This window comes from Chenopodium quinoa, unplaced genomic scaffold, assembly GCF_001683475.1.
Source record: "Chenopodium quinoa cultivar QQ74 unplaced genomic scaffold, ASM168347v1, whole genome shotgun sequence".
NCBI classification, from domain to species: domain Eukaryota; kingdom Viridiplantae; phylum Streptophyta; class Magnoliopsida; order Caryophyllales; family Amaranthaceae; genus Chenopodium; species Chenopodium quinoa.
This window is the reverse complement of record NW_018743292.1, coordinates 4690637-4711856: the sequence shown is the minus strand read 5'-3', so window position 1 is coordinate 4711856 and position 21220 is coordinate 4690637. Positions and strand designations below refer to the sequence as shown.

Sequence of the window (21220 nt, the reverse complement as noted above, 5' to 3'; positions counted from 1 at the left end):
TGAGGACGGCATTTGGTTCTCGGTAGCATCATTGCTTACATAACTAAACACACTTTTTGTTATTTGTTTTGTTAAACTTCAAAAAAATCTATTGCTATAATACTCTCTAAATTATTATATATTGGTTAGATAGATAACACCCTCAAATTTTAATTCTTCTAGTTGATTCCTATCTACTATACTCCACTGTCTTTCTCTCCTTGTATATTTTTATTCTTTATTTTTCATTGTGAATATTTGGATGTTAATGTCTTGCCAATGCATAAGACGACATAATTAATCTGTTATTAGCTCTTAAAACTACAAAATGTTAATTATACTGCTGCATGTCAATTGTTTAAATGTAAATTCAACGTACGATGTACTTTATACTATTTTTAAGCTAATGGAATGACCTTTTTATTTATTATCAGTCCAGGTCTTGAATTCTTTATTAATTAAGTACCTAGCTTGATTGCAATTCATTGGTGTTAGTAAGCTAAAATTAATTATCTTGTGCAGCTGTACTCATATCACATAATATTCATTTTCTGTTATTCATTAGATTGTTCTATGTCAGTCTTAGGTTATGCAAATTAAGTGATGGTCATGTTGCATGTCATTCTTAGTACATGCATCCAACCAGTGTCCCATATGTGAGAGTCAAATTTGTGATTTTTTATTTTTTTATTTTTTTATTTTAAAAATCTGAATTTTGTTAGACACTGGTGTGCTTGTTATGTTATTTTTTTGCATGTGTATAAAATAATATCATAACATTAAATGAATAGATAAATCCCTCTCCTATTTTCCATTGTCTTCTTTGCGTCCTTTCCTTTCTTGTGCTTTACTATGTCTCAATTATTTGGTGATGAAATTGAACCTCAGCATTCTGAACTGGCAGAGCTTGGTAAAAGCTCAAGATTGTCATTCCGAAGTCACAAGTCCAGTTTCAGAAGAAATACGCCTTTGGACTCTTCAAAAGATGTCCTTGATGAGGAGTTTGCTCAGGAATGGGCTAAAATTGAGAGGTTACCAACCTATCAAGGATCGAGGATGTTATTGTTTGATGATGGAAGCACAACTAATGCCAAGGGAAAACGGATGATTGATGCCTCTATGCTTGGACCTCTAGACCGCTGTCAATTCATTGAGAAGCTCATCAAGCAGATTGAACAAGATAACCTTCGGTTGTTGCAGAAACTTAGGAAAAGAATGGAAAAGTAAGTTTTATCACTATTATGCACGATATATTGATATGAGTAGAATATGTGTACTTTCCCATTGCTAGATATTTGCCTTTTTAAAATCTAGTACTTCTATTGTATTGTTATTTTGTTTTTCAGCGGGAAGGGGGAATGTGGTGATGTTAAATTAGCTAAAAAAGCCAAAGAGACTTTGGCCACATATTCGGAATATTTAGATTTTGTGACCGCTTGTCTCACTAGATTCCCCTTTACTTACCTTTATGAGTACAACATGTGTGCTTCTCTTCATATTTAAGGTTACCTTTATTTTCATTGTTGGATCTTGGAGGATGGAGGGTGGGTGGGATGTTATTCCATTATGGATTTATGGATGTCCTAAGAATGTTTGCAAGATTTCATATAATATATTACTTTCTCACATCTACATCAACATTTACTTTTAAATTTCCACTTCTCTGTAATGTAAATAATGCTAATTAGAGCATATCCTAATCTGAATGGGATTCAGATTAGTGTATATACTTTAGCAACAATGGAGTAATACTGAATCAATGGCTGAATTTTTTTCTAGATATTTAGTAATATTATATATGACAATGTAATCTATATATACTTGGTTTAATAAAATGGCTAAATTAAAATTGATTAGGGTAATATTGGAAAATTAAAATAGTTACTTCCATAAGATTTATTTAATTAAACCTAATTACTGGGATAAATTAGAAATTTATAGATAGTATGTGGTCTGGGCATATGCTAATTTAGCAAGACTGGGCTTCTTAGTGACAGTTAGATTCAGCTCCTTTTAGTTCTCACTTTTTTTTGTAAAATATTATGATAAATATGGAACTTTGGCTAGCTGCAGGTAATATTTTTGGTGGAACCATGGAATTACGATTACCATTGAGAAATAAGATAAAGCCATTTCGGATTAATACAAATATGTCTTGTGGAGGTGTTCTGTTGTGGCATAAAGCTGAATTTTCCTTTTAATGACCTACAAAAGTAGTGTGCAAGTGCTTCATGATCTTTCTGTCTACTTGAAGTCAAAAGGGGTTGCAGCATATAAAATGTTTAGTAGTTTGTATATTTGCAAAGGTGTAGTGACCCCTATGGCCCTATGTACTCATTTGTCACAGAATATAGGATTCACTGTATTTTATAGTTGTAGAATTTACATCTCATAAGCACGGAATTTAATAGTCAGTGAAGTCATATTGTTTGCCTACTGTTTAAATTATTTAATCTAGCAGCTTACTTAGTTACCTTCATGTATTACACTGATTATGATGCACCCAAAACTAAGTGGATGTATCAGATTGTAGCCGCTAGAATGAATTGAATGCAATACTTTATCACTTTTTGAATTATGGTCTTCTCTAAACTTTTGCAATTCTTCTCCTGTGTAGAGTTGGGTTACAATTTCCTGCTGTCAAGGTGAAGTATAAAAACCTTTTTGTGGACGCAAGGTGTAAGGTTGTGGATGGCAAGCCCCTTCCTACTCTGTGGAACACTTTTAAAAGCAGTCTCTCTGTAAGTACATGAAGAATTTGGAGAATTGCATATGTAATCGTAGCTCTTAGTTGTAACTTGCATTATGTATTTATGTCGTTCAGTCATTGTTTGGTGTCTGGATTATGACTTCATTTACCAATATTTTACGAATGCATGAAGCTCAATAGACGCTAATATTATTGGACATTATTATTTTCCAAGCTAAAAAAAATGTCGAATTTACCAAAAGGAAGACTTTAGTCAGTGGCTCTGAGTTATCTACTTGTACGGTCCTGTTGTACAGGTCTTTTCCAAGTTATTGGGGTCTCAGCTGCAAGAAGCAAAGCTTAGCATTATTAAGGATGTCAGTGGTATCATCAAACCTGGGAGGTCAGTAAATAATTTGTCTACAAATTGAGTGTTTTAACTTTGTGCTAAAAAGAGTCAGACAGAACAACCGTTTCATGTATAGAAGCTTGTATGTGGTCTTCCCTCATTTGGTGCTAAGAATAGCATGAAAGAAAGAGCAAACTACTTTTATGTGAAGAAGGTTGCGTGGCTCTTCCCTTATCTGGATCGAATATTTTTTTGGTCAAGTGTTGATCAATGTCATGCTGCTGCTACATAATACGATCTTTCAATATATATCATTTGTCAGGGTGCTTTCAGTATTATGTTCTCTCCTTGATAAAGTTTTGTGCTGATTAATTCGTATCAAAAGCCAGTATGACTTACTGGTTCAAAGATGATCACATGCAGATAAGTTAGTACAATATTCATTTTCGTTCTTGTGGGTGGCCTTTCCAACCATTATCACAATTCACATTAATGTAACACCCTAATTCTGCTGGAAGCATGACAATATCTGGCTATGGTGTTTGTAGATATTTTCTAATATTCTCAGACTGAAGTGTTTGAGACAACATTACACTACCATACTCCTTTACTGCTAGTCTTCTTCTAATTTATGATAGAATACTGATGTTATCTGTCATAATTTATGGGTTTGCTTTTTCCTTTTCTTCTTTAGATGTGCTTAAAATGGCATATCACTAATCCTATGTGGCCAAGTTATGTGGAAGCAAATTAAAGAGACATGAATGGGGAGTGGGGAAGACACAAAGTGTAAATTCCTTAATTCAAGCTTTCACCTCATATATGGGGTCTGCTACTCTGCTGTATAGCCCTATAAAGAACTTGCTTAGACTTAAATTTTATTGTAACTTGTAACTTTCGAATTTGTGAATTTTTAGCTTTCAAGAATTCCTAGTTTTTTAATAGCTTCAGTTCTCTATAAGGAGTAGCACGGTAATACATCTATTATTCTGCAGATTGAAGTTTGGAGAGCTTCAACTAATTGACTGTGTTGAAATCTATGATATCTATCTCTATGTTCAGAGTAACTATGAGGCTACTAGCTTTGAGATTCTGTGGGATTAAAATGCTGTCAATTCTCAGCTCTCCTGATAATTACATAACATCTATAAGTCTGTACATCTTATTATCATATGTATACTAATTTATTTGAGTAATTTCTATTTTTTCTTGGGGGATTAAGGTGGGTGAGTTGGAAGGGTTGCTAGTGTACAATAGGTGAACACTAAAATAGCTGTATTAGAATTCTTAATATCAACTCACAGATCTCTAGATTATCAAGATGTATTACGGTTATCTTTCCAAAAGTCTTCTGGACAAGTGCCTTCATGTAGTTGCTGGTGTTTTTGCAGGATGACTCTACTACTTGGTCCACCTGGTTGTGGGAAGAGCTCCCTTTTGTTGGCACTTTCAGGAAACCTTGACAGCTCTTTGGAGGTTATAATTAAATATTATGACCTTGCTTTTTCTCTTATACACTTACATGATATTGTCTAGTGCAGTTAAAATATACTCCGTACTTTTTACTTCTGTATTTCCTTATTTCTTGCTTTTTGGTTCTGGAGATGGGAGGTTTTACTCGAGGCTTTACTGGACTTAAGCTGTTAAACCTCATCGTTATCAAATGCATGATTCTATTTTGAAAGATGGGGCTAGGAGTTTTCATTTTCGAATGGAACCAGTGTTTTGCAACTCTTACACATATTGTTTCTTCTTCTTCTTCTTTTTTTTTTTTTTTTTTTTTTTTTTTTTTGGCAGCTTAAAGGAGATATAGAATACAATGGGCACAAATTTGAGGATTTTATTCCTCAAAAAACTTCTGCTTATATAAGCCAGCATGACCTGCACATTCCTGACATGACTGTGAGAGAGGCTATTGATTTTTCAGCTCGTTGTCAAGGTGTGGGTAGCCGTGCAGGTATGTTTTATTCTGTTCCTTATTAATGGTTTTTTTTTTTTAATGACCATTCATTACGTCCAAGTAATAATGGAAGTGTGTTGCCTCTTTAGACTTGTTAATTGAGGTCTGTAAACGGGAGAAGCAGGAAGGAATCATTCCAGATGCTGACATAGATGCGTACATGAAGGTATTCCAGCTATGACTTTGTCTTTGCAGTTCTATGTATGCTGTATTGCCAATCTGATCCCTTGCTTCCTTCAATTAGGTATGATCTACTTTTTCGATTGCACTAGTTGTATCTAAGTTTGAATTTGACAACTCTCACTATGCTTTCGACTCAGGCAAAATAGCATTGCAATTGCATCATATTATAAGTTGAAAGGTTTGTCTGTGGTTAAAGATAAGTAAGTGATTATCCTGTTAAAGCTCCCTGTGATATGTGAGCTATGAAAATTACCTCAGTTTGGCATCTTGCTTTGCACTTTAAATTTAAATACTTCCTCCTTTTGTTTAGATGCATCACTTTCTATGTATGGAAGTTTCAATTTAGATGCTTTACTTTCCTTTTTAGTTAATAAATTCTCTCTATCTCTCTCATATCACATGGGTGCTCTTTTTTATTTCCCTCTATCTCTCTCATCTCCAAAAATTGCCTAGGAGTCTGTGATTTTATAAGCAACAACAACAAAGCCTTAGTCCCAAAATGATTTGGGGTCAGCTAACATGAATCGTCATAAGGAATTGTACGATATAAAGAAAAGGACATTACAAAATATTATTTAAAAGAGTTTGAAAAAAAAGTGAGTAAAGTGAGTAAATGAAAGAGCATTTAAGAAAAATTAAGGGAGTTTTAAAATTAAGGGAGTCTGTGATTTTATAAGTAATGCATCTTAAAAAAATGAAGGAAGTACCAATTTAATATAAATCAATCCAGCAAAGGAAATGCTCTTGATTCTAGTCTTTCTTGTGATTATTTTTTAAGATTTGATTCTGGTTGCACAGATTTTAGTGGTGAATAACCCTGTCATTATGGTCATTGAAGAAAAAATAACTCCCACAACCTCAACAAGTTAATGAGTTCCTCGTCCGCTGATCCTGAGTGTATATTCTAAATAGAAACTCCTCAAGAAATTGTCTGTATCTTCTTATTCCTGGAATCTCTCCTCCTTCACGAGGATTATATGAGAGTATATGAGGCATTTGCTTATTTTTGTCTATTTTCATTCAATTACCTAATAGTGGAACTGACAGTGCTCTTCATCCCTTCCTGCTAAATCTCTAAACTAAGTGTTTAAACTTTGAATAAATCAATAAAGTAAATCATACATGTGATGTAGTATGAAAAGAGTAGCATAATATTTTTTTGGTAATGTTAATCTCTGATTTTACTATAGTAATGTTTTTATTAATTTTTATTTTCTGAAGTACCATACTACTTAGTACACGTGTGTATTGACTCTTTGTTTACACAGGCAATAGCTGTCGAAGGATTAAAGAGTTCCCTGCAGACAGACTATATACTAAAAGTAAGTTTTTTGGAAAACCTGCTTCAAATTTGATTTTTTTAGTTTGCTGCTAATCATGCACTCGACTACTTGCCATCTGTTCTCTGGCAGATTCTTGGACTTGATACATGTGCTGACACTATGGTAGGAGATGTTATGAGGAGAGGTATCTCAGGTGGTCAAAAGAAAAGATTGACTACAGGTGCTTCATTGAATTGTGCATAAAATAACTATTCTGTAACTTAAATTAGAACATACCCCATCAGTCTGAACTCTGAAGATTTGTTGTTATAATGGAATTTTATAGGTGAGATGATTGTTGGGCCAACCAAGGCATTGTTTATGGATGAGATAACAAATGGCTTGGACAGTTCTACTGCATTTCAGATTGTCTCGTGTATTCAACAGTTGGTTCACATAACAGATGCATCTGCATTGATTGCCCTTCTTCAGCCAGCACCAGAAACCTTTGATCTTTTTGATGATGTAATTTTAATGGCAGAAGGAAAGATTGTGTATCATGGACCTCGTGATTGTGTCCTGGAATTTTTTGAGACCTGTGGTTTTAGGTGTCCCAAGAGAAAGGGAATAGCTGACTTTCTTCAGGAGGTAACAATTTTCAAGTCTGGTATGTGGTGATGTAGACTTATTATTATGAAGTGATTGCAGAGGTGCAATTTCCTCCACTTTATACCCTTTTTTCTACAGGTAATTTCGCAAAAAGACCAACCACAGTACTGGTTTCGTGAAGAACCTTATGGCTATATCTCTGTAGATATGTTTTGTGAGAAATATAGGGTATCTCAGGTTGGAAGGACTTTATATGAGGAGATTTTGCAGCCACCTGTGAAGACGCAGGTTGATGATTGCGCCATCTCCTTTTTCAAGTTTTCTCTGCCAAGAGGAGAACTTTTCAAAGCTTGTATGTCAAGGGAATTCCTGCTTATGAGGAGAAACTCTTTCGTATATATATTCAAAATTATTCAGGTACTGTACAGTGTGCTGCTCCATTTCTTTGCTCTCTGGATTTTTGTTTTGACCGATAAGTTCAATTGTTGCTTTTTATTCATGCATTTTCCGTGGCACGCCTGTATATGCTTGTTGTGTGTATATGTGTGCATGCGTGTATTGTTTAAACATATATATAACCTTTTCTGGCTTAGTTATATAAATAGCAGCTATAAAACTACGAGGTTACTGATTCAAACTTCAAATATCTCCTGTACTCCTTCCCTTAAATGTAGTGTGTATATATATATGTAAGAGCTAAATGTAATTGCAGCCTAATTATTATTTTTTTCCTGATATTTCCACTTGCAGTTGGTCATTATAGCTCTGATAACAATGACTGTATTCATACGTACACGGATGCAAGTTGACATTCTTCATGCAAATTATTATCTGGGTGCTCTCTTCTATGGTCTTATCATGCTTCTTGTTGATGGATTTCCAGAACTGTCAATGACTGTCATGAGACTTCCTGTTTTCTTTAAACAGAGAGACTTATATTTCTACCCTGCTTGGGCTTATGCAATTCCTGCCACTATCCTGAAGATCCCTTTGTCCATTTTGCTAGCTGTTATCTGGACCTCACTTACTTACTATACCATTGGATATGCTCCAGAAGTTGGAAGGTAAGTTTTGAGGAGTTTTGTGCTGTGTACCAAAAGTAGTCAATATATACCCCAAGAAAGGATGCTTCATCACAATGATACCATATATACATCTACCCTAATCCATTGAGGTGAAGTAAATTTGTATGCTATCGTCTTATAAAATCGCCTTTCACCCTTGTGAATGAGAAACCTCTTTCTCCCTCTGTACATATGTGGTTGTGCATATAGTTCCTGGTGAATTGGTGATATAATTTGATTCTTAAAATTGACTTGTCAGACTGAAGTTTTTTTTTATGTAGCTCAGCTTACCTTATGCAAAATTGCATACATCTATACCTTCTTCAACACTTCTAATGCTGGGTTCTTCCTTGGTTTTTACTGTCATTGTTTGGTTGCTGTGTCTGATTCTAACACTCATCGATCTTAGTACTTTTTAAAAAAAAAACAAAAAAAAAAACTGTGGTTAACTGGTTGGAGTAAATTTTTGAGAAGTTTCTGTGTATGTCAGGTTCTTTTGCCAAGCTCTTCTATTCTCGGGTGTGCACTTGGCATCAATATCCATGTTCAGGCTCTTGGCTTCTCTGTTTCGTACCACAGTTGCTTCCACTTTTGCATCCGTTATCTTCATACTGTTTGTTTTCATATTCAGTGGATTCATATTCCCACGACGTAAGAATACTTGTGAAGTTTTACCTAGCAGAATTTCTGACATCTGATATATTACTTACCTGTGTGTTAACTTGCAGCTTCGATGCCAGTATGGTTAAGATGGGGATTTTGGGTTGTTCCACTTACTTATGGAGAGATTGGTCTCGCAACTAATGAATTCCTTGCTCCAAGGTGGCAAAAGGTAAGCTGTTGAAGGCATGACAATAACGATGCAAGTTTATGAGTGAAGATTTGACCTGCTAGATTGAACAATAGGATTGTATGATTGATCTTTTGATTTGGTGATTTATCTCAAGGATATATCAAGAACCTGCTACAAGATTATCTTGTTGGCCATTCTTGTTTGTGTATCTATGTGTTGGGACTGATTATTGACAACTACAACAGCTAGCTGGCTATCAGCTATTCAGCTCATGCCTTCTTGGATAATGATATTCTAGCTTGGAGTGTCATACTGTAATCCTCTCTAAGTTGAACGAGATCATTTGATGGGCATCTGCTTTCAATGCCTAAATATTTAGGCTATGGGCCTCTGACACTTCAAAGTGTTGCTGGTGTTTAAGTACTTGATGTATGCTGTCCTCAGCCGTTGCTGATTCTTATTCTTATCTGTAGATGCTTGCTTCAAACACAACGATAGGTCGTGAAGTTCTTCAATCCCGTGGACTAATGTTTGATGGTTACTTTGTCTGGGTTTCGGTTGGCGCTTTGTTTGGGTTTTGCGTACTTTCCACTCTGGGGTTTACTCTAGCATTAACTTTCTTAAAGGGTGAGACTCTTTTGACTTTTCCTGAAAAAAAAAGTCATAGTAGCATTACTGATTTACAATTTTCTTGATTATATTTGTAGCTCCGGGAGCATCTATGGCTTTCATCTCAAGAGAAAAGCTTTCTCAATTACAAGGATCAGAAGATCCATGTCAAGTAGACAACGAGCTAAAGAGTTGTGGGAAGAAAAGTTGTGTAGAATCTAATAAAGGTTCAAAACATCCATCTGAATTTCCAGTTAATTAGCATTGCTAGTGTGGACATTTTTTTTCTTATAACATTTTGTCGTCCAGCATTCTAAAACGTCTGGTAATCATGGCAGGTTATATGATCTTGCCATTCCAACCCTTTACTGTAACATTTCACAATGTGCAATATTACATTGATACCCCAATGGTAATCTCAAAACTAAAATTTTTAAGCTTGAGGTCCCCTTCTGCAGTAAGTGTTTCATAAGGACTCAGGAAAGTGAATGTGTTATAATAAATTTTCTTCTCTTAGGAAATGAGAGAACAAGGCTTTACTGAGAAGCTCCAACTTCTGCATGACATCACTGGTTCTTTTAAGCCAGGTGTCCTTACCGCGTTGATGGGTGTCAGTGGAGCTGGAAAGACGACTCTTCTTGATGTTCTTGCTGGAAGGAAAACTAGTGGAACCATTGAAGGGGAAATTTGTATTGGAGGGTATCCTAAGGTGCAGGAAACATTTGCACGAGTATCAGGCTATTGTGAACAAACAGATATACATTCTCCAAATATTACCGTTGAGGAATCACTGATCTTTTCTGCCTGGCTTCGGCTTCCTGATAATGTTGATTCAAAAACCAAAACAGTATGACAGTTATTCACATGGAAAGAGTTGCAAGTCTAGTTCCAACTTATTATGAAGATTATGTTGCAAAATTATCTTAATTTCTTTTCAGGAATTCGTTAACGAAGTCCTACAAACTATTGAGCTCAATGAAGTTAAAGATGCCTTGGTTGGCTTACCTGGTATTAATGGTCTATCAACTGAGCAACGAAAGCGGCTCACTATTGCTGTGGAGCTTGTGGCCAACCCATCAATTATATTTATGGATGAGCCTACAACAGGTCTGGATGCAAGAGCAGCTGCCATTGTAATTCGAGCAGTAAAGAACGTTGTTGCTACTGGTAGAACTGTTGTTTGCACCATCCATCAACCAAGTATTGACATATTTGAAGCATTTGACGAGGTAGGATACGTAGGATACTTGTCTCATTGATAAAAAAATAACTACGGATTATATCCTTAGAAGCAGTTGCTTGCACCCTGATGATGTATTACCACTAACTTAACTTTATTGAGTACCAAAAAAAAAACTAACTTAACTTTATTGCAATTCATCTACTAATAAACTTCACCATTTAAGAGTGTATGGAGTTATACAAGATACAATAAATATCTTATTGTTCCAGTAATTCCTCTTTATCTATGTAAAGACCTATCTACTGATGATGACTTTACAATTTTACATGATGTGATGCATCATTGATTAATTGTTATCCTGAAGTAACTGAGATATTTGTTTCTCACTTCATCCTCTACCTCTACTGTTTAATATGGAATTGTCAGGTGGGAGGTTGAATTTTAATGGTGTGTATGTATTGTTTTACACTTTTACTACAGTTGATGCTTTTAAAAACTGGTGGGCACATAATCTATTCTGGACCCCTGGGTCAGCAATCAAGCAAAGTTATTGAATATTTTCAGGTTGGTCTTTCTAAAATATCCTTATTTTGTGCTACATCTTTTGTTTCGTAGTTGAGTTAGATTTTCACTGCCTCATAGATTTTTCTCGAGTCTTACCATCGTAATTTTTTTTTCTTTTATAATTGAATAGACAATACCTTCCATGCCCAAGATTAAAGATAACTATAATCCTGCAACATGGATGTTAGAGGTCACTTCTGCATCTTCTGAAATTGAACTGGGAATCAATTTTGCCGAAGTTTACAATAGCTCTGCTCTATGCCAGTAAGTGTGTTGCCGTCTAATGACTGTGGTACTTCTTTCCTTATTTATTAAATTTTTATTTTATCGGTTCTTTATGTATCTTCCTGCATTATGTTGACTCCAGGGACAATGAAGAGATTGTACAGAAGCTAAGTGTCCCTTCTGTGGACTCTAAGGATCTCCATTTCCATAGTCGCTTTTCACTATCTGGTTGGGAACAATATAAATGTTGTCTTTGGAAACAACAACTATCTTACTGGAGAAGCCCTTCATACAATTTGATGCGCCTCTTGTTTTCCTTTGTTTCATCTCTAATATTTGGATTGTTGTTCTGGCAACAAGGGAGGAGCATGTAAGTTGGGGCAGTTTCTTTAGGAATCTAAACTAAATCCATTCTTTCAAATTACCAGCTGTTCTACAACTAGTGTCAGTATGGAAATATAATATCCTGAAAAGATGCACCTATTGTAGACCTAATTATTGGGTGGGTTGGGGTGAGGTCAATATGGGTCAATAAAATGTCACCTTGTCATTAGTCAGGATACACAAAGTGGGTTGTAGACTTGCATGTCGATAATGGGTGTGTTAATAAACGAGCAAGAAAAATTAAAAAGGTGAGAGACAAAAATGAGCACAAGTGAAAACAAAGCTATACATGTAATTTATTTATTTTTTGACTAATTTAATTTACAAATCTATTGGGCTACCATTTTGGCCCTATATTGACCACCTTTTTAACCTGACCCTAACCCTATACCCATTGGGTTACCCTATTATTAGCTAGGCCTACCTAAATGTCTGGTTTTCATATATCCAAATATATGCATGCCATACGGCAGAGAAAATTTAGAATTATTGCAAGGTTTTCATGCTTTAATATATGTACTGGTATATACTTTTTGTTTATTTTGTTATATTATTTGCTTTTATTGTTTACTCAACTCGTGTTTTACGAATTTTTCTTATTTTTGCTACAGTTTTCTCAAAACTTTATGTTTTTCACTCACGTGTTTTCCTCTCTTTTTTTTTATCCCCTTACCACTCTTGTAAAACTCTCGTAAATATATTAGTATACTCTTTCTGTTTCTCATTTTATACACCTTTTTTTTCCAACTTTATTCAATCAATTATCTTGTTATGCTCTTTTTCCTTTTTGGACGGTTCCTTATGTTGATCATGTTAGCCGACCACAAATCATATTGGGACTAAGCCTTTGTTGTTGTTATGCTTGTTGCATAGCAAGGTTTTCATAATTGTACAAAAAAATTCTATTTTGCCTTCATTTATGTGATTTCCTGAATTATGAAGTATTTTCAGTGAGAAATATTTGGTTACAATTGTTTTAAAAGTTGCTGTTCAGTAATATGTGATGTGTGCTTGCTAACTGCTACATTTTGGCTTCCATGTCAAATTATATTTTAGATGGGATTTTGGTCCTGATGTTCTTTAAAATGTTGCTTACATATTTACATTGGCAATATGCTCATTGAAATGGCAGAAAAGATGAACAAAGTATGTTCACGATATTTGGTTCGATGTTTGCCTTTGTAACATTCTTGGGGATAAACAACTGTTCAACTGTCCTTCCTTTCATCTCAACAGAAAGAAGTGTTGTTTATCGGGAAAGATTTGCTGGGATGTACTCCTCGTGGGCTTATTCTTTTGCACAGGTATAATTCTTTTATTCATTCCTGGTTTCATTTGCGACATTCTTGCAGTCACTAGAATTTGTTTAGTTACGGAGTATCTTTAAAAACAATTTTAGCTCACAAATAGCAATCAAAAACCATTTTTCTTTTTCTTTTTTTTTTTGGTTTCATCTTAAAGAGCATCTTTTTATTTTTTTATGAATGCAAACAAGTATTCAGGTCAAACTTTGTAGTTCTCCTTATATCTTCACAAATTTCCTTTGAACACCTTTTTTACTTTTTTTCTTTTGGGGGGAGGGGGGGTTTGCTTCCAATATTGGACAGAACATGAAATTCTTGATTTTTTACTCAATTATTTTGCACTTCTTTGTTGGCTAGTTTAACTTATCTAGCTGCTGATTTTACAGGTCACTGTTGAGCTTCCTTATCTTCTTACAATAGCTCTAATATTCACAGTTATTTCATATCCAATGATTGGGTATTACTTAACGGCCTACAAGTTGATCTGGTACTTCTATGCCATGTCCTGTACTTTGGTGTATTTCAATTACTTGGGCATGATGCTCGCATCATTGACACCAAACTACCAGGTGGCTTCAATCATAGCATCAGCTAACTATGCGCTGATGAATTTGTTTTCTGGATTTCTGATCCCTAAACCGGTGAGTTATTTATTTCAAATATGCCCTTGACATCAAAAAAAATCTTGGAAATGTCTTCCTTTTTCATTAAAGAAAAATATACCTTTCCCACAGATGACTATGCTAAACAAATCTAGGAAAAACTTTGTTGCATATTAAGCATATACTAAATGATTTAAGCATTATTAAGTTGATCTTGTTATGCCTTCTGTTAGAAATGTTAGTCACCGGTACTATTTTGGGGTATTAAGAAAGGATAGCCACCTTCTTAAAGTAGTGGAATATAGTTCCTAAAAATATCCCCAGTGACGAAGTGAAGAGTATGGCTTAACAATTATAAAGGTATATAAAGTGTAAACTATCATGTAAATAGTGAAACAGTAAACTGTCTGGTCAGAGCTTCTTGGTTATATTAGACTTCGGAGAAAGGGGGTCTTTATCTTTTCATTCTGGCTAGAATTCAAATTACTGGACTAAAACAGGAAATGTTTATCGAGTTTAACTGTCTGGTCAGAGCTTCTTGGTTATATTAGAGTAGCAGATAGTTTGCTGACTGATCAAAGGTCAATTAAGATTAACATGGCAAGGCTGTTCATATTAGGCTTCCCTCATTCTCTCATGTGCTGGTGCCTCTGTTCAGACATGTTACATCCTGTGGCTATGGTTGACCAGCCTTATTTTCCATTCAATTTTAATAACCTTATATCAAAGGGCAACTGTAACTGAAGAGGTTTCAGTACACTCAGATCATTTAGATGGGTTGCTTATGGTTAGTATTCTGTGTAGAGGCAGAAAATAGGCTGTTTGGATCGTGTTCGGCTCAGATCATAATTGGGTAATGAGTCATTCAGTTCACGTTCATTTTTTTTAGGAAGCTCCACAAGGGGGATTCCTAATATATAGCTCACGCTCAGGTTGGTTCAGCCTTTTTGAGTCTATTGTTAATTACTCCGTAGCTTTTAATGATAAATTAGTCTATATTATTCACACTGATTTCAGGTCAGTAAATTTTGTTGTGTGAGATTTTTGTTATGTAATCTCGCAAGTTTGGATCAGATAATCAAGCACTAGTTTTTTTTTTTTTTTTTTTTTTTTTGTTGGCAATCAAGCACTAGTTAGTATTGCTAGATCTTTTACACATACATACCTCTTATTAGTTTGAAAACTGAGATTGCAGTGGTATTCCTTGCAGCAAATTCCCATGTGGTGGCAGTGGTTATTTTATCTATGTCCAACTTCTTGGACTCTACACGGTCTGCTGTCTTCCCAGTACGGTGATATACATGAAGAAATTACAGTATTTGGCAAAAGCACTACAGCCTCTTCGTTCATAAAAGACTACTTTGGGTTTGATCATAATCATCTTGGCCTCGTTGCTGCTATGTTACTTATCTTCCCTCTGACTTTTGCGTCTCTATTTGCATTTTTTATCGGAAAACTTAACTTTCAGAGGAGATGACTAGCTGCATAGTGCGAATATGATGGGTTCATCATTTTGTTAAGGTAGGATTTCATTAGTTTGGCTAGCTAATTAATATGAGCTTGATTGGTTAATACTTGTGTTTTTCTTTTTGTCTTTTACAGGAGTTTGTTTTCAAATTGTCAGCAGTAAACGCTTGGTAGATGCATTTATATATATGTTGAGCTTTACTGGATTCATGAAAATTTAGTTGCTTCTTTTGTATGTTTTTACACAGGAAGCAACCAATTTTTCAAGTACTGGAGCCAATGTACAATGTATCAACTAGTCAACCTGTTGCTGTTTAGAATATTTATAATTAAAGAAGCATATATGGAGAATTTACAAACAATGTAACAAGTCGAAATGAATTTCCAAGTTTGAACATACTCCATAATTGTTTTTCCGGATAATATAGTTATGGTTTTGGCTTATTTTTTTTTCTAGTATGTCATTAATTATATGAATTGATATAAATTTAGTAGAAGGCATAAACTATTTAAGTATTATCAATGGTAGCTTTGAAAAAACTATGTCATGCTTTTAATTATGAAGGTAGCTTTGACACAATGTGATAATAAATTTTAATAAATTTTTTTAAAAAAAGTTTTAATTTTATTTGAAAAGGCAAAGAAAGCTGCATCACTAAAATAAAGTGACCTTGAATAAGATTATAACAAAACTTAATTAAATAATTCATGCTACGGAGTACCTTATTTTTTTATTTTTTATTTTTTTTAAGTTTGCTTAAGACTTAACATATATACGGAGTACTTTTTTTTTTTTTTTTAAGTTTGCTCAAGACTTAACATATTTGCTTATTATATGATCTTTTTATTTTGACTTATAATAATTTAATTTATATTGACAATGATCTCCTCGGTCTGCACATCATATTGGACTATATATTCATGTGCTCTCTTCCTTGCTTGTACAGGGATATACACGAAAAAGACAACTTTGAATTATCATCGTTTTCCTTAATATTTTTTTATTAGGATTGACAAGTCATGTTAAGATATACGTCAGATTATTTTAAATAAGTAAAATTCAGGTGATAAAATATTTTTATATTCTAAGAATCACTCTTAGCATCTCATTTTGCATATTTTAGTGGCAAATGGACTTTTCAAGGGAGATGATTAAAGCCTGCAACACACAATAATTGGATAGGTTCATTTTTGTGGTAGGTAGATTCAACCAATTTGTTGTTTGGTCATTTACGACTACTAAGCAACTTTTGATAACTTTACTTGTATTTTGTTTACAATTAAGTGTTTGACTCATATTGCTTTCCTTTGACTGGTGCAACTTTTGTTCTACTAATTGTCAAAAGACAAAATTTTGGTCAGCACTTGCTAAGTTGTTACGATTGAGTGATTACCCTTCTTTACTCTCCTTTAATCTACATGAAAAGTGGGCACTTCAGAATAATTAATGTATTAGAGCACGTTTATTTTGAGGTATAAACATTGAGTAAATCGATAATTATTAATCATTCTACTATACAATCAATGCTGTTAACAATTTGTTCACTATTTAACGTCTAGTAAATTGATTCTAAAATAACAAAAGTAAAGATTGATGTGATGTCAAAGATGAGTGAAAGAATACAGAGTGATACAGAATAAAATTTTAGGTCCAAGTAGAAAATGTTGGTTAGTTAGCTTAAATTATTCTTTTTTGTTAAATTTAATATTTACTTCCTATTAACGGTGGAATTCAAGTCTACGGGTAGTTAAAAAGGCATTGTTAGGAGAGCTGGGTTAGAGAGTGATAAAGAAAGAAATACGAAGTATAATGTTAGAGAGTCAAATGGATAAGTTCTTTGAAAGAAATACTGTTAAAAGGATATGAAGGCAAGATAGATGAAATTTATTAGACATTTTGTCACAGTGTCAAAAGCGCATGTCAAAAACTCAAATGGCTAATAACCAATACAAAAAATTAATCTAATACAGGTACCAGGCAATAGGCAATATTAATTAATTAATTACCTATGGTTTGCTCATTTAACTAGTACTATCCCACAGAAATAGATAAAGGACAAAGATACAAGTTTACAAATTTAATAATAAATGGACACTGAATACAATATCTTAAAAAATTGAGACAAAAATAAATATCAAAGATGGAGTAAATAAAATTAAAACAATAAAAAAGAAATAAACAAAATTATAACCTTGAATATATTCCACTCAAAAGAGAGAGCTTGGAAGTGGGAGTGTTGCTTGTTGGCCTGCAGCAGTAGCTACTGAGTGGTGTTGAAGACTCGTGAGACTCAGACATCTCACATTTCACAATTTTACCATGTCTTTTTCGTACATACCAATTTCCATGTTTATGTTTCCATCATGAAAGCAAGTTAATGGACCCATATGGTGGCCATACCTGCCTTCTGCTTCATTTTCATTATGTGGTCTACACCACCTAAACACCTCCCAACTATAACCTGCCTTCTGTTCTGTGTCGAAACTCGACACTAGAACGAACGGACATAATGTGAAGACTTGGTAAAAACAATACAAGAACAAAAGAAATTCGCCTGTATGTATGCATCAAGAAGACGGTGAAATTATTTTTGTAACGCAAATATTTCATAACTACTATCAACGAGCACACATTACATTTTTTCGGTTGCTGCTCGGCAGCTGATCCCTTTCTAGCACTGTAAAAAAACATACATATGCAGCTCTTTTACAAACATAATGCTGCCATTTTACTACTAACAAAACCTCCCAACAACCACATTTCTGTTTCTCCAACAATCAACTTACCCGCAAACAAAGAAATAGAAAAAGAAAGGGAAACTAAAAAGACATTAATATTGTGGCCCATACAAAAGCATTTTATATATTCCTTTTGGTTAGAGAGCAGCTGCAGCCTGTGGAGGAGATCCGGGCACTTGCTTTATTGATCAAAAATATTAATCAATGAATTCATAGACTTCACTCGACTTCTCCGGTTTAAGCTTGGGGCTTCTCCCACTTGAGGGGCTTGACAGTCTCCCATGTGAAGTCTGCGTCGTCCCTACCGAAGTGTCCGTAGGCGGCGGTCTTCAAGTACCTGCTGCCACCCTTTAGAAGGTCAAGGTTGATGGCAATCATACCGGGCCTGAAGTCGAAGGTCTCCTTGACAATCTTGAGGATCTCTTTGTCTGGGATCTTTCCGGTTCCGTAGGTGTCAACGAACACAGACAAGGGCTCGGGGACACCAATGGCGTAAGAGATCTGGACAATGCAGCGGCGAGCAAGGCCAGCAGCAACAATGCTCTTGGCTGCCTGCCTGGCGATGTAAGCACCACTCCTGTCAACCTTGGTTGGGTCCTTTCCAGAGAAAGCACCACCACCGTGGGCACCCCATCCTCCGTAGGTGTCGATGATGATCTTACGGCCGGTAAGACCAGCATCACCATGAGGTCCACCAATGACGAAACGGCCAGATGGGTTAAGGTGGAAGATGGTCTTCTCGTCAAGGTACTTCTCTGGGATAACAGGCTTGATCACATGCTCCTTCAAGTCAGCGGCAATCTCATCGTTGGTAACAGTCTCATCGTGCTGAGTAGAGATAAGGACGGTGTGGACACGGATTGGAACCATGGCACCGTTCTCGTTGTAGTACTCAACAGTGACTTGGGTCTTGCCATCAGGCCTCAACCATGGGCAGATACCATTCTTACGGACCTCAGTGAGGCGGGCACCAAGCTTGGTGGCAAGGACGTGACTGAGGGGCATCAACTCAGGGGTCTCATCGGTGGCATACCCAAACATGTGACCTTGGTCACCAGCACCAATCTCCTCGGGGCGTTTGGTAAGGTGACCGTGGACACCCTGGGCGATATCAGGGCTCTGCTGCTCAATGTATACCAAGACCTTGCAGTTGTCAGCATCAAGACCCACATCGGCAGACACAAACCCAATGTTGCGGCATGTCTGTCGGACAATCTTCTCGTAGTCTACATTAGCCTTGGTGGTGATCTCACCAAAGACCATGACCAAGTTGGTCTTTGTGCAGGTCTCACAAGCAACCTTGCTCTCGGGGTCTTGCTCAAGGCAAGCATCAAGCACTGCATCAGAGATCTGATCACATAGCTTGTCTGGGTGTCCCTCGTTCACGGATTCGGAGGTGAATAGGAAGGTGTCGACTGCGGCGGCCATTTTTAAAACTGTAACATAACAAGAATAATTCACATCAGCACACACAACTTGCAGCATACTTCACAAGAAATATCTAAGGATAAGAGGCATAAATAAAGCTTCAAATCAACATTCCTTAAAATAAAGTTTTATTCCCTCACTATCACTCCTAGAATCTCAACAATCAAATGGTATAAAGAATCAAAACAAATGCCGCAATATATTGTTCTCCAGATCTACAACTCACTCCCAACAAACTGCAATCGAAGATCGAATATTTTATTCCATTCCTATAAAATTCTCATTCTTCCTTTCCATTCAATATTTGTTAAATTAAATCAATTCACCAGATCTAACAAGCTCAAAAGGTTTTCATCATACCAACAGACAATAAATCAACATTTACAACAGCATACTGTCAAATTAATCAACAAAAATCGACAAATGAAAACCCTAATTTCCCAATTTAACCATTTTCAATCAAAAATTACTCCATTAACATTCAGATCCTTTCAAAATCAAATCATAACACCAACTAATCCTCGTAGAATAGAATTAAATCCTCCAAAATCACGAAAAAAAAGGGTAAAAATCAAACAAATATGCTGGATTAACATTTCATACAATAATCATTTCAATTAATTCTTTTCAAACTCCAGATCTTTAGGTAGTAACGGTAAATAACCAAGATCTAACAGAAAAAAAGAACGAATCAATCATTTTTCAGCATTTCAACATCACATCTTAGATCTAGGAATTTTCAATAAATTTATCATTAATTCATCAATTAAATCTCAAAAAAGTCAAAAGATGATAACAACGACATAGAAATGAAGCTCAAAAATCCAGCAAAAGGTAGATTGTTACCTGGAGAACGAAGAAATCCCCGAGTAGCAAAAGCTGGAAATGAGGAGAGAGAAAGTAGAGGGAGGAGAGAGAAAGTCCGAGTCTTGTTATATGATTTGCAGACCGGTGTAAGGCGAGTTGGAAGGGAAGACTAAAGGGGGTATTTATAGAGAAATTAGGAGAGAGAAAATGAGTAAAATCTACCAAGCTGTTTGGAATGGGTAATCTCAACCGTTCAATTTTTGGGGTGGATTGGATGGTCGGGATTTAGCGGGGTCGGTGAGAGAAATTTTGTGGGGTCAACTGAAATGACGGTTTTACCCCTTGGTTTAGAGTGTATGGTTGGTTTACCAACTTTTTGTATGGCTAAGGTTGGTGGCTTGACGGCTTGGCGCCGTCGATTTTGTGTGAACGGTGTCGTTTTGAGGATTGGATTATAATATAATAATAATTGAATCTGGACTTATATTAGTGTAACATACAATATTAGTTTAATGTAAGATATTGTGATTTTGTTGTGATTTTCTAGGAGATTTTTGGGTTTTTTATTTTTATTTTTTGTTAATTATTGGACCATTTATTATTATTGCGTCAATAAGTAGAAAGTGGTAAATGATTTTTTATTTTGTAGGAAATTACTCTTTGAATTGATTGTTATGCCACGTACCTGTATAATTTGTTTCCTCACACAGAAAAATATTTTCGAATTTATATTTAAATTATTTTGAGAAAGTATATGGTGCTTATTATGTACAGTATATTTTGATTTTCCTATTATTGGTAGAATTGAATTCACTCCGAATTGAAATACAAAACTATCACTTCTTTTTTTCCGCTAGAATACTATTTTGATGCTAAGCTAGAGTAGAATATGCTTACTCATTAGTAGTGGTTGTTCAAAGTACGGAGTATTTGGAGGTAGCCTATATAACCTTATTGTTGTGGTAACTCAATTGTACGCAAGTATTGTATATTGAATCATTGGTAACAAAGGGGTGTGTA

General features: G+C 35.2%; 2 protein-coding genes across 3 annotated transcripts; one reads left to right on the top strand and one right to left on the bottom strand.

Moving 5' to 3' along the window:
* The first annotated feature begins 661 nt into the window (after positions 1 to 661).
* LOC110736558 (pleiotropic drug resistance protein 3-like) lies at positions 662 to 15678 on the top strand. 2 transcript variants are annotated; one of them, XM_021916801.1, is made up of 25 exons: positions 662 to 1202; positions 2597 to 2720; positions 2986 to 3071; positions 4409 to 4493; positions 4815 to 4974; positions 5067 to 5143; positions 6429 to 6482; positions 6573 to 6663; positions 6769 to 7070; positions 7170 to 7448; positions 7782 to 8095; positions 8586 to 8746; positions 8824 to 8927; positions 9362 to 9515; positions 9596 to 9724; positions 9836 to 9909; positions 10015 to 10344; positions 10436 to 10726; positions 11161 to 11244; positions 11375 to 11508; positions 11612 to 11839; positions 12986 to 13157; positions 13544 to 13798; positions 14970 to 15280; positions 15475 to 15678. In XM_021916801.1, exons 1-24 carry the CDS (start codon positions 832 to 834, stop codon positions 15234 to 15236), a joined length of 4326 nt encoding a protein of 1441 aa, XP_021772493.1. In that variant the 5' UTR covers positions 662 to 831; the 3' UTR covers positions 15237 to 15280; positions 15475 to 15678. The 2 variants fall into 2 exon arrangements, with proteins under 2 accessions (XP_021772493.1, XP_021772491.1); XM_021916799.1 differs by having other exon boundaries at positions 663 to 1202; positions 15362 to 15678.
* A 2133-nt stretch (positions 15679 to 17811) lies between these two features.
* LOC110736557 (S-adenosylmethionine synthase 4-like) lies at positions 17812 to 20376 on the bottom strand. The gene is made up of 2 exons (XM_021916798.1): positions 20240 to 20376; positions 17812 to 19401 (listed from the first exon to the last, which is right to left on the bottom strand). Exon 2 carries the CDS (start codon positions 19391 to 19393, stop codon positions 18203 to 18205), a length of 1191 nt encoding a protein of 396 aa, XP_021772490.1. The 5' UTR covers positions 19394 to 19401; positions 20240 to 20376; the 3' UTR covers positions 17812 to 18202.
* Between the last annotated feature and the right edge of the window lie 844 nt (positions 20377 to 21220).

Coding starts and splice junctions, on each gene's coding strand:
- LOC110736557 (XM_021916798.1), bottom strand. CDS start 19,393: ATGGCCGCCGCAGTCGACACCTTCCTATTCACCTCCGAATCCGTGAAC.
- LOC110736558 (XM_021916801.1), top strand. CDS start 832: ATGTCTCAATTATTTGGTGATGAAATTGAACCTCAGCATTCTGAACTG. Junction 6,483..6,572: donor AGACAGACTATATACTAAAA/GTAAGTTTTTTG, acceptor GTTCTCTGGCAG/ATTCTTGGACTTGATACATG. Junction 13,799..14,969: donor GATTTCTGATCCCTAAACCG/GTGAGTTATTTA, acceptor TATTCCTTGCAG/CAAATTCCCATGTGGTGGCA.